Source organism: Rhinoderma darwinii, chromosome 7 (genome assembly GCF_050947455.1).
Source record: "Rhinoderma darwinii isolate aRhiDar2 chromosome 7, aRhiDar2.hap1, whole genome shotgun sequence".
In the NCBI taxonomy this organism is placed as follows: Eukaryota; Metazoa; Chordata; class Amphibia; order Anura; family Rhinodermatidae; genus Rhinoderma; species Rhinoderma darwinii.
In genome coordinates, this window is record NC_134693.1 from 66,869,109 (window position 1) to 66,882,378 (window position 13,270).

General features: G+C 44.9%; 1 protein-coding gene across 1 annotated transcript in view; it reads left to right on the plus strand.

Moving 5' to 3' along the window:
• The window catches only part of NTMT2 (N-terminal Xaa-Pro-Lys N-methyltransferase 2), a 93,656-nt gene that overhangs the window by 53,423 nt on the left and 26,963 nt on the right, over positions 1-13,270 (plus strand). The window contains exon 2 of the mRNA XM_075832267.1: positions 511-686. Within this exon, the coding sequence (XP_075688382.1) occupies positions 511-686 (176 nt within the window). The remainder of the gene's footprint in view (positions 1-510; positions 687-13,270) is intronic.

Here is a 13,270-nt window from a genome sequence, read left to right on the forward strand (position 1 = left end):
TTTGCTCATTTAATTAGCTGGATTTTCAGCTTTTTGTTGAATGGAGTGCTTTCTAGCTAACGATGTAACATCAGCTTTGTATTTCAATTTTTTTATATATTGTATTTTATTTGTATCTAAAACAGAATGTTTGAAAAGTGTCTTGTGTTGACCGAAACGTCACATAAATCTGTGGATTGTCTAACAAAATAAATTAAATATATAAATCGACTATTGCCAATTTGAGTGCCGGGTCTCTTTGTTTACTTTATCCTGAGGATAGGCCATCAATTCTTAGGGACTGGAAAACCCCTTTAAAAGGCTGCAGAGGTAGCAGTCGCACCCAGGTCTGGGTACCTGAGGGAGTCCAAAGGCCCACCTGCCATTTAAGAAGAAACCAATATTATCAATGTCTTATTGAATGATCTGCTGTATACATAATAATTAAAACTTATCAAACATAGACGATCATATTAATACCTACTTTAAATAGTTTAAATTTCACGTTGGTATTTTTGTCTTGTTTTACAGTGAAACTATTTGCCCTAACAAGTGAAGTAATTGATGGGGAGATGCAGTTTTATGCTAGAGCAAGGAATTTCTACAGGGATGTTCCAGCAACAGAAGAAGGAATGATGGGTGACTTTTCTGACCTCTCCAACACTGACATAGAATCATCTAGAGAATTTCTAAGGAAGTTTGTTGGCGTAAGTAATAACCCTTATTGTTTAAGTGAAACATAAATATTTGTGCCCACAAACCACGACTGTCTGTTTTGCACGGCAATCTCGCCATTTCCATAATACCGAGGTTAACAATTCGATTGCTTTAAAGGACCACTCTATTTATAAAGTAAAGTTGTTGCTCATCATACATATCTGATGCCATCATATGATATGGTCATATCATGTTGATAATTACTTAATAAGGATCACAAGAGCAGACCATATGGCAGCAGCTGAAGCAACATGAGTAGCAGAATTTGATTATAAGTATATGGCTTCTAGTCTAATACCATCCAGCAGCCTTTCAGACTTCCCTAAAGGACAGTGAGTAGCATCATAAGTGTTCTTATATACATGATTTATATGGAAGAGTATTAGGCTGGGTTCACACGACCTATTTTCAGATGTAAACGAGGCGTATTATGCTCCAATACGTCGGCAAACATCTGCCCATTCATTTGAATGGGTTTGCCGACGTACTGTGCCGACGACCTGTCATTTACGCGTCGGCGTTTGACAGCTGTCAAACGACGACGCGTAAAATGACTGCCTCGTCAAAGAAGTGCAGGACACTTCTTTGAAACGTAATTTGAGCCGTTTTTCATTGAATTCAATGAAGAACAGCTCAAATGTTCGGCCGTCAAAGACGCCTCGCATAATGCGAGGAGGAGCTTTTACGTCTGAAACGACGCAGCTGTTTTCTCCTGAAAACAGTCTGTCTTTTCAGACGTAAAAGCCAGTTCTCGTGTGCACATACCCTTAGGCTGAATGCCTTCACAAGCTTCGAGGGGTTTTCCGAGCTTATAAAAAAAAAAAATACAGGAAAATACCTATATGTTCACATGTTCACCAGGTGTTGCCACTGTAGCTTAAAAGTAGTTATTTTTTATTTTCATTATCTTACCCAGCTTTGTACCACATCCCTGCTTTGATGCTGTCAGAACTTTCTGTTGGCGGGATTACCATGTAAAGGACTACAGCTCCAAGATTCTTCTCAACTCTCGCAGATATTGCCTATATTTATATCTGCCTGCATGCCCCTCTATCACAAGTTGTAAGTGCTGTAATTACTCACTGTCTGCAACTGAGACACAGCTCTGAACTATCTGCTATCCAGTATGTGAAACACGATCCCTCCATAGACAGGGAGAGAGGAGAAGTGTAGGGACTTTAAGGCTGAGCTCCGACGTAGCATAAGCGCTGCAGAATTTCCGCAATAGAATTATTTGCGGAAATTCCGCAGAATTTACAGTAGCAGCAAAGTGGATAAGATTTAGCAAATCTCAAGCACATGCTGCAGAAAAAATCTGCAGCGAAAATCTTCATAAATTGACCTTCGGTGCGGAAATTAAATCCACAGCATTTTAATTTATGCTGCATTTTCGTTGCCTTTCTGTTGCAGATTTTCCACAAAGAATTAAATGGGGATGTAAAAACCACAACATATAGCCAAGTTTTGCGACTTTTGCAGTGGAAACGCTGCGTTTCCGCCTTAAAAATCGCAACCGAGGAAAAAAAAATGTTTTTTTGTTATAAAATGAATACAAAAGCTTATACTTACCACCCAGGCATTGTCATAGCGATGCTTTCTTCTGTTCTTCCAGGTCAGCCTCCTGGGATGATGTTTCATCCCATGTGACTGCCTCAGCCAATCATAGGCTGCAGTGGTCACATGGGCTGCAGCGTAACGAGGACGGACTGCATAGATAATGGAGGGACGCATCGCCATGACTATGGCCCGGGGTAACTATGAACTTTTCATAATGTGGTGCGGTCTTCAAGACGGAATTTGCTGTGGGTTCTAGGTCGGACACGCTGCATACATATGCGCAGCATTTCCGACCCATGGGAATATTCCCACGCAACGGATGTGTTGCAGAAATGTCTGTGGCTGAAAATCTGTTCAGTGCAGTGATTCATTTTTTTTAGGTCTTAGGGTGTGTCTGGTGCCAATATTTATCGAAGACTTTGTGCACAGTATGGAGAAAATGTTTTACCTTAAATATTTTTATTATTTTATTAGTCCTCATGCACACGACCGTAGCCATGTGCACGGCTGTGATTTTCGGGTCGGCTAGCAGCCGCCCAGCAGCCCACAAATCGCGGGCTATGCACATGGCCGCGGCCATTATTTTCAATGAGCCCGGACCGCAGAACACGACCGTAATAAGGCTTGCCCGTTCTGGGCCATGCACGGACTGTGGAAACCACGGTCGTGTGCATGGCCCCATAGGAATAAATGGGGCCGCAATTCTCCTGTGGATTTTCAGGGTAATTGCGGCCGCAAAAGCACGTTCGTGTGCATGGGGCCTAAGAATACAAATAGAAACAATAAACAACAACAGGAATAAAACACACATCATTTAACATAATACATAGATCAGATCATTATAAACTAATCAGGTTCCCTGATCAGAGGGAAGAAGAAAAGAAAAAAGAGGGAGGGGAAGGGAAGTTACCCCGTGCTCCCTCTAAATTGCATCCAAACACTCCAACTCTGGGTGAACTCCACAGTTCTGTCATTATCTCTCGCCACCAGGTTCTGTAAATACATACAATTATTTACTTCTGTGACCCATTCCTTTAGGGATGGTGCCACTATCGAATTCCAGTGGCGAGGGATAATCATTCTTACTACTATTAGAAAGTGACGCAATATCCCTTTCTTTACTGATGAAAGAGATCCCAGTATTACTGATAATAAGCCTATTTGGGGGGAGGTATTAATATGATTATTTTTCAGCTTGTTACTATCCTATCCCAAAGCCTATATAAAATGGGACATTCCCACCAGATATGTAACATGGATCCAATCGCATTACCACATCGCTAACACATTTCTGACACGGAAGGGGAAAACTTATGTAGAAAAGTAGGAGAGCGATACCACCTAGTAATGATCTTATAACTTTTTTCCTGCGCATGGCATGCGAAAGGTAGTTTATGTGTAAATGTGAAGACTTTCTGCCACTCATCCTGTTAAAGTTTTATTCCCAGGTCTTTTTCCCATAAACGGAGATGGTGCCTGGTTCACGCAGTCTTGTAATAGGCCGTATATATATGATACTGGTTTGCAGTCACTGCTATCTTCCAGTATCATAGTTTCAAAGGGTGTGCATTGTTCTTTGAACTTTTCAGGCTCTCCCAAGGATCCTATGAAAGACCTTAAAGAGGCTCTGTCACCAGATTTTGCAACCCCTATCTGCTATTGCAGCAGATCGGCGCTGCAATGTAGATTACAGTAACATTTTTATTTTTAAAAAACGAGCATTTTTGGCCAAGTTATGACCATTTTTGTATTTATGCAAATGAGGCTTGCAAAAGTACAACTGGGCGTGTTTACAGTAAAAGTACAACTGGGCGTGTATTATGTGTGTACATCGGGGCGTTTTTACTTCTTTTACTAGCTGGGCGTTAGGAATGGGAGTGTATGATGCTGACGAATCAGCATCATCCACTTCTGTTCGTTAACACCCAGCTTCTTGCAGTGTAGACACACAGCGTGTTCTCGAGAGATCACGCTGTGACGTCACTCACTTCCTGCCCCAGGTCCTGCATCGTGTCAGCCACATCGGCACCAGAGGCTACAGTTGATTCTGCAGCAGCATCAGCGTTTGCAGGTAAGTAGCTACATCGACTTACCTGCAAACGCCGATGCTGCTGCAGAATCAACTGTAGCCTCTGGTGCCGATGTATCCTCGCTCGTCCGACACGATGCAGGACCTGGGGCAGGAAGTGAGTGACGACACAGCGTGATCTCTCGAGAACACGCTGTGTCTGCACTGCCAGAAGCTGGGCGTTCTGAAGAGAAGTGGATGATACTTCTCGTCAGAACGCCCAGCTAGTAAAAGAAGTAAACACGCCCAGATGTAACACACATAATACACGCCCAGTTGGACTTTTACTTTAAACACGCCCAGTTGGACTTTAGCAAGCCTCATTTGCATAAATACAAAAATGGTCATAACTTGGCTAAAAATGCTTGTTTTTAAAAAAATAAAAACATTACTCTTATCTACATTGCAGCGCCGATCTGCTGCAATAGCAGATAGGGGTTGCAAAATCTGGTGACAGAGCCTCTTTAACTGCAGCCATGATATCTTCCTCTCTGGGAAAAAGTCATTACGCTCTATAAATGTAGGTAAGGCATGTACATAATTTATTATTTCACCCAGCCTTGTACGATCGGTTTTATCCCAGATTAAATAGGATTCTATCCCTACCCTACTGCTGGCGGAAAATTTGGGATATCAAATAGTGGTGTTAAGGGGCCCGGTTTACCAGATAGTGCCGTATAAGTCAAGGTTTGTTCCCACATATGAAGAAAGTCTCTGGTGAGTAGTGGGAATTTTTGGCGATTTAGAAAATTCATTTTATCCAACCATGGAGTAGATGTCAAGGCCCAAGGGGATTAGGTTCTGTTCCAATCTCACCCATTGTTTTATATTTGAGGATTTAAACCAATCTATTAATCGCATTAATAGCACAGCTTGATGGTATTTTCTCATGTCAGGTAATATGACAACTCCTTGTGTCTTGGGTCGGCATAATATATTATATCGTATACGTGGGTAAGTTGTTCCCCATATAAATTGACATATTGCCTTGGTTAATTGATCAACAAAATTTGTGGCGATTCTGATGGGCACCGTTTGACATATATATAACAGTCTTGGCAACACATCCATCTTGATGGTGTTAATTCTCCCGAACCATGAAAGTCGTCCAACATTAATCGCACAAACTAAGAGTAGTGTATGCTTCTCTGAATATATCTACCTATTTAGTTTGCGTTCTGGCCCATGGGACAATCTCCCTACCCTGACCCTATACAGTCCCACTCTATACTCTATTTCTTATATTTCTCTTTCTCCACCTTTGGATTTAAAGAGGCTCTGTCACCACATTATAAGTGCCCTACCTTCTACATAATTTGATCGGCGCTGTAATGTAGATAACAGCAGTGATTTTTATTTAGAAAAACGATGAATTTTGACCAAGTTATGACCTATTTTAGATTTATGCTAATGACTTTCTTAATGCCCAACAGGGCGTTTTTTAGCTTTTGACCAAGTGGGCGTTGTACAGAGGAGTGTACACTCCTTTACACCCGCGAAGTGTATTCTACACAACACATCTCTTGGCCGGTCCATATTCGGGTTGCGTGCATTCGGGGTCCAATGGGCTCTAGCAATTTCAAGTTCTGTTTCCTTAGGTTTATCTAGTATTTTGTTGAACAATTCCTTTAATTTTGGAATAAGGTGTTTCCCATCTATGTTTTCAGGCATGCCCCGTATTCATATGTTATTGCGATGACTCCTATTCTCCTGATCTTCTACCAGGTTAAATAGAGTGTGGATCTGCTGAGTATGTAAACCCATAGTTTGGTCTTGGGCCTTTTGATCGCGCTTTACCATTAGCACTTCTTCTACTTTGTCAACTCGTTCAGGAAGTTGTGTCAAATTTGCATTTAATGCTTGGATTTCTGTTTTATAAGTATTTTCCAGGGGTTCAATATATTTTTCCATATCTCGCTTAGTTGGCATCATGGCCAATTGCTGACTTAGTTCTCTCAAGTCATCACCCCTACTCGTAAGATGTGATTCTGCATCCTTCACAATTAAAGTAATGTCCTTCTGTATCCCTGTGGGCAGTGTCTGTATATCCCTGGCCTCCTGAGGCATAGCTTCTATATTAACAAAAGGGGCTGAGTTATAGCTCTCTGGATATAGAGCTTTCTGCACCAAGCTTTCCATCGCTATTTCTATGTCATTTGGAATCGGCGCTGCCATTGCCTCTCGCTTCGTGCTGGATTCTGTTATGTATCTTTGCATACTGTTAGTGGCCATTTGTATTGATGGTTTTTGAAGAGAGCTCGATTTCTTTCCTCTTCTGCCCCTTAAGTTAGACATATGGACGCTGTTGCTGTTGCAATGACTAGTAAGCTGTTTGACAACTGTACGATATGGCCAAGTCATTACATATCTTAATGTTGATAGAGACAGATATAAATAACGTTCAATGACCAATATTCAGTGTGTGGCCCAATAGCCCAGTAACATATATGGCCGATGTCCCTAAAGTCCAAATATATAGTACCTCATCTGAGCTTTTTCTTGTAGGCGGTTATTCAATTATGCTGTCATGCAGCAATGCAGTTATACAGGGATTTATTTATTAGTCGTAATGTTTGTACTGAGACTAACTGAAGCACCTTTGATCCATGCAACCAGCATGGCAGGTGTAAATGTTAGATGTTATATTGTCCACAATTCAGTATTCAATAATCAATAGTCAATATTCCAAGTATCCAGGCGAAAAAAAATTTAAAATCCTTTTTTCTCTGGTAAACAGGTCGGGTAACACCCATATAAATAGTGTAAGTAATAACATAATCCGTCGCTCACTCACCACCACCATCCACTGCTAAACCCTTACTGCTCCATCCGTTTCTGATCAACAGAATTTCCTAGCTTTTCCAGACTACCAGATACCCAGGCCTCCAGGCTACTTTCAAGCTGCTATAGCTATATATATGGATCGCTAATCACTGGGGCATTGGGACACCTATGTCATATAAAGGCATATAGTATAAAGGCATATAAGGGCATATAGTGCTGTGCCAAGATCTAGTATTTAAAATCAATATGTCAATATCCAGTCTGAATGCTGTACACAGTTGTTTTTAACGACTCGGCTGATTCTGAGACTTTTTTCTTAGTTCGTGAGTTTACTCTGCTAACTCTGTTAGGCTATGTTCACACACAAAAACGTCTCAAAATACGGAGCTGTTTTCAAGAGAAAACATCAACTGATTTTCAGACGTTTTTTGTGCCACTCGCGATTTTCACTGCGTTTTTTATGGCCGTTTTTGGAGCTTTTTTCAATAGAGTCTATGGAAAACGGCTCCAAAAACATCCCAATAAGTGTCCTGCATTTCTTTTTCGCGGCTGTTTTTTTACGCGTAAAAAAACGCTGTGAAAACGCTTCGTCGGAACAGAACGCCGTTTTCCCATTAAAATAAATGGGCAGATGTTTGGAGGCGTTCTGCTTCCGGTTTTTCGGACGTTTTTCAGGCGTTTATGGCCCATAAAACTGCAGAAAATAGGCCGTGTGAACATACCCTAACTTGGTTAACAGACCCCAGTTCTGATCCTGCACCTGAGCCCTGTTACCAGGTGCTATTAGCACATCTAGCACTATGACCAGCACTATGATCCTGTGATCCTCCACTGTAGCGCCCCTTCATCCAGGACAGCTGTAAAGGATCTGCCAGACACAGCTTCTGTGTCGACGCCCGTGGTTAATCAGCCTGCATCTGCTCCTAGGTCTGTTAGAGTGACTCGATCTGCTACCACTCAGGCTGGTAGGCTGAGGAGTGGGAGAACCTATCACAGCCTGGCCAGACGGTTCTAGCTCCCGCCCTCGGTCTATGTATACCTTCATTTGCTTCTTGTCGTTGCCTGTGATTCTCTCTTGTTTCCTGGCTCTGCTGTTCCAGCTATTACTATTGACCTCAGCTTCATTTTGACCCTGGCTTTACTGACTACGCTCCTGCTCTGCGTTTGGTACCTCGTACACTCCTGGTTTGACTTAGCTCGTTCACTACTCTTGTTGCTCATGGTGTTGCCGTGGGCAACTGCCCCATTTTCCTTAGCTTCTGTGTACCCTTGTCTGTTTGTCCCTCATGCACGTATTCAGCGTAGGGATCGTCGCCCAGTTGTACGCCGTCACCTAGGACGGGTCGTGCAAGTAGTCAGGGACTGAGTGGCGGGTAGATTAGGGCTCACCTGTCTGTCTCCTTACCCCGTCATTACATAATCACAGGTCCATATAGCTTTTCTACCCTAGTTCCTACTACAATGGACCCCCTTGAGACCCTGGCTCAGCAAATGCAGGGTCTCTCCCTACAGGTCCAAGCCCTGGCTCAGAGGTGCGACTAGCGTGATGCTAACCAGCTAGTGCCCTCCACCTCACCTCTTGAACCCCATCTCAAGTTGCCTGACCGGTTCTCAGGGGGCCGAAATACTTTTTTCTCCTTTCGGGAGAGTTGTAGACTCTATTTCCGTCTAAGGCCCCACTCCTCAGGTTCTGAGAGCCAGCGAGTGGGTATAATTGTCTCCCGGCTCCAGGACGGCCCCCAAGAAGGGTCCTTCTCCTTGGCTCCTGACGCCCCTGAACTTTCCTCTGTTGACCTTTTTTTTTCCGCTCTCGGGCTCATCTATGACGAGACTGACAAGACTGCCTTTGCCGAGAGTCAGCTGGTGACCTTACGTCAGGGTAAGAGACCCGTTGAAGAGTACTGTTCTGACTTTAGGAAGTGGTGTGTAGCTTCTCGCTGGAATGACCCTGCCTTGAGGTGCCAGTTTAGATTGGATCTGTCTCACGCCCTGAAAGACCTGTTAGTTAGCTATCCCTCTTCTGACTCTCTAGATCAGGTTATGGCTTTAGCGGTACGTCTTGACCGACATCTCAGGGAACGACGACTTGAACGTTTTTGTGCCTTCTCCTCTGGCTCCCCCATGATGGCTCCCGAGGTTCCGTTGCTTCGTTCTTCCACGGAAAACTCGATGAACCAATGCAACTCGGGGCCTCCATGTCTCCCCAACAACGTAGAGAGTTCCGCAGGAAGAATGGTCTCTGCTTCTACTGTGGGGATGACAAGCATCAAGTGAACAACTGTCCTAGGCGTAAGAATAAGCAGCCGGAAAACTTCCGTGCCTAAGTGACCATCGGGGAGGTCGCTTGGGCGCACATGTATTTCCCGTAAATATGAAACCTAATAAGATCTTGCTTCCGTTTCAGGTCTCTTTTGAGTGTAGGTCTGCCACCGGCAGTGCCTTCGTGGATTCAGTGTCATCTGCTAATATTATGTCTGTGGAATTTGCTATGTCTCTAGCTATGCCATTGATTGATTTGCCTAAACCTGTCCCGGTAGTGGGTATCGACTCCACTCCACTTGCTAATGGTTATTTTACGCAGCATACCCCTGTTTTTGAACTCATTGTTGGCTCCATTCATTTGAAGCAGTGTTCTGTACAAGTGATGCAGGGATTATCGTCCAATTTGGTTTTAGGCCTTCCCTGGTTGCAGATGCATAATCCCACGTTTAACTGGAGTACTGGGGATCTTACTAAATGGGGTAATGAATGCATGACGTCCTGTTTTACTGTTAATTTTATTTCTCTCCCTGAGGAGGTGAACACTCTACCTGAGTTTATTCAGGACTTCGCTGATGTTTTTTCTAAAAAGGCCTCTGAAGTGTTACCTCCTCATAGAGAATACGATTGTGCAATTGATTTGATACCAGGAGCTAAGCTCCCTAAGGGTAGGATATTTAATCTTGTCCCGAACGTGAGGCCATGAGAGAATATATCCAGGAAAGCCTGGCCAAGGGTTACATTCGCCCATCTGCTTCTCCGGTCCGGTAGATGCTGGCTTCTTCTTCGTAGGGAAGAAGGATGGTGGTCTTAGGCCGTGCATTGATTACCGAAACTTGAATAAGGTCACTGTAAGGAACCAGTATCCCCTTCCTTTGATTCCTGATCTCTTCAATCAGGTTCAGGGGGCCCAATGGTTCTCTAAGTTTGATCTTCGGGGGGCTTATAACCTTATCCGAGTCAGAGAAGGGGATAAGTGGAAGACTGCGTTTAACATGCCCGAAGGTCATTTCGAATACCTCGTCATACCCTTTGGGTTGTGTAATGCTTCTGCGGTCTTCCAGAATTTCATATATGAGATTTTAAGAGACTACCTGGGGGTATTTCTTGTAGTGTACCTTGATGATATACTTGTGTTTTCCAAGGACTGGTCCTCCCACATTGAGCATGTCAGGAAGGTGCTCCAGGCCCTTCGGGAAAACAAACTCTTTGCTAAATCCGAAAAATGTGTGTTTGGGTTGCAGGAGATACCATTTTTGGGTCAAATCCTCATTCCTAATGAATTCCGCATGGACCCTGCCAAGGTTCAGGCTGTGGCTGAATGGGTCTAAACTGCCTCCCTTAAGGCGTTACAGTGCTTCCTGGGGTTTGCTAATTATTACAGGAGATTCATTGCTAACTTCTCGGTCATCGCTAAGCCTCTTACGGATCTTACTCGCAAAAGTGCTGATCTCTTCCACTGGCCTCCGGAGGCGGTCCAGGCTTTTGAAATCCTTAAGAAGTGCTTTATTTCTGCCCCAGTGCTGATTCAGCCTAACCAAATAGAGCCATTCATCGTGGAGGTTTACGCCTCCGAGGTGGGAGTGGGTGCTGTCTTGTCCCAGGGTACCAGGTCCCTCACCCATCTCCGTCCCTGTGCCTACTTCTCCAGGAAGTTCTCGCCCACTGAGAGTAACTATGGCGTGGGCAACCGTGAACTCTTAGCCATTAAATGGGCATTTGAAGAGTGGCGCCACTTCTTGGAGGGGGCTAGGAATCTGGTCTTCCTAGAATCTGCCCGGAGGCTAAACCCGAGACAAGCTCGATGGGCGTTGTTTTTTACTAGATTAAACTTTGTGGTCACCTATAGGGCTGGGTCTAAAAATATTAAAGCTGATGCACTGTCGCGTAGCTTCATGGCCAGCCCTCCTTCGGAGAAAGACCCTTCTTGTGTTTTGCCCCCAGGTATAATAATATCCTCTGTTGATTCTGACTTAGTCTCCGAAATTGTGGCTGCTCAAGTTTCAGGTCCCGGGAACCTTCCTGAGAACAAGATGTTTGTTCCCCTGCAATTCCGGCTAAGGGTACTCAGGGAAAATCATGACTCTGCACTATCTGGCCATCCTGGCATCCTGGGTACCAAGCACCTCATTGCTAGAAACTATTGGTGGCCTTGATTGCCTAAAGACGTTAAGGCCTACGTCGCCGCTTGTGAAATTTGTGCTAGGTCCAAGACTCCCAGGTCCCGACCAGCGGGCTTACTATGTTCTTTGCCCGTTCCCCAGAGACCTTGGACCCATATCTCCATGGATTTTATCACCGATCTGCCTCCATCTCAAGGCAAGTCAGTGGTGTGGGTTGTAGTAGACCGCTTTAGTAAGATGTGCCACTTTGTGCCCCTCAAGAAACTACCCAATGCCAAGACGTTAGCTACCTTGTTTGTCAAACACATCCTGCGACTCCATGGGGTTCCTGTCAATATTGTTTCTGACAGAGGGGTGCAATTTGTGTCATTGTTTTGGAGAGCTTTCTGTAAAAAGTTGGAGATTGATCTGTCCTTCTCCTCGGCCTTCCATCCTGAAACTAATGGCCAAACTGAGAGGACTAGTCAGTCTCTAGAACAATATTTAAGGTGTTTTATCTCTGACTGTCAATATGATTGGGTCTCCTTCATTCCCCTCGCCGAATTTTCCCTTAATAACCGGGTCAGTAACTCGTCAGGGGTCTCCCCCTTTTTCTGTAATTTTGGGTTTAATCCCCGGTTCTCCTCCGTTTCACCTGTTGGTTCCAACAATCCCGAGGTAGATGTCGTTCATCGGGAACTGTGCACAGTCTGGGCCTAGGTTCAGAAGAACCTAGAGGCGTCCCAGAGCATATAAAAGACTCAGGCAGATAGAAGACATTCTGCTAACCCCTTGTTTGTGGTCTGGGATCTGGTGTGGCTGTCCTCATAAAATTTACGCCTTAAGGTTCCGTCCAAAAAATTTGCTCCCCGGTTTATAGGGCCGTACAAGGTCGTTGAGGTCCTTAACCCTGTCTCCGTCCGGCTGGAGTTACCCCCGTCTTTTCAAATACACGACGTGTTTCATGCCTCCCTCCTGAAACGCTGCTCCCCGTCCTTGGTTACCTTGAGGAAACCTCCTGTCCCTGTTCTTACCCCTGAAAGGGTAGAATTCAAGGTGGCCAAGATTGTGGACAGCAGGATGGTCCAAGGTTCCCTCCAGTACCTGGTCCATTGGAGAGGATACGGGCCTGAGGAGAGGACTTGGGTACCTGCCCGGGATGTTCACGCTGGGGTATTGCTCAGGAGGTTCCCCAATAAGCCAGGTCCACCTAGGAAGGGTCCAGTGGCCCTCATAAAAGGGGGGGGGGGTACTGTAAAGGATCAGCTTCTGTGTCGACGCCCGTGGTAAATCAGTCTGCATCTGCTCCTAGGTCTGTTAGAGTGACTCGATCTACTACCACTCAGGCTGGTAGGCTGAGGAGTGGGAGAACCTATCACAGCCTGGCCAGACGGTTCTAGCTCCCGCCCTCGGTCTATGTATACCTTCATTTGCTTCTTGTTGTTGCCTGTGGTTCTCTCTTGTTTCCTGGCTCTGCTGTTCCAGCTATTACTATTGACCTCAGCTTCATTTTGACCCTGGCTTTACTGACTACACTCCTGCTCTGCGTTTGGTACCTCGTACACTCCTGGTTTGACTCGGCCCGTTCACTACTCTTGTTGCTCACGGTGTTGCCGTGGGCAACTGCCCCATTTCCCTTAGCTTCAGTGTACCCTTGTCTGTTTGTCTCTCGTGCACGTATTGAGCGTGGGGACCGTCGCCCAGTTGTACGCCGTCACCTAGGACGGGTCGTGCCAGTGGGCAGGGACTGAGTGGCGGGTAGATTAGGGCTCACCTGTCTGTCTCCTTACCTCGTCATTACAAC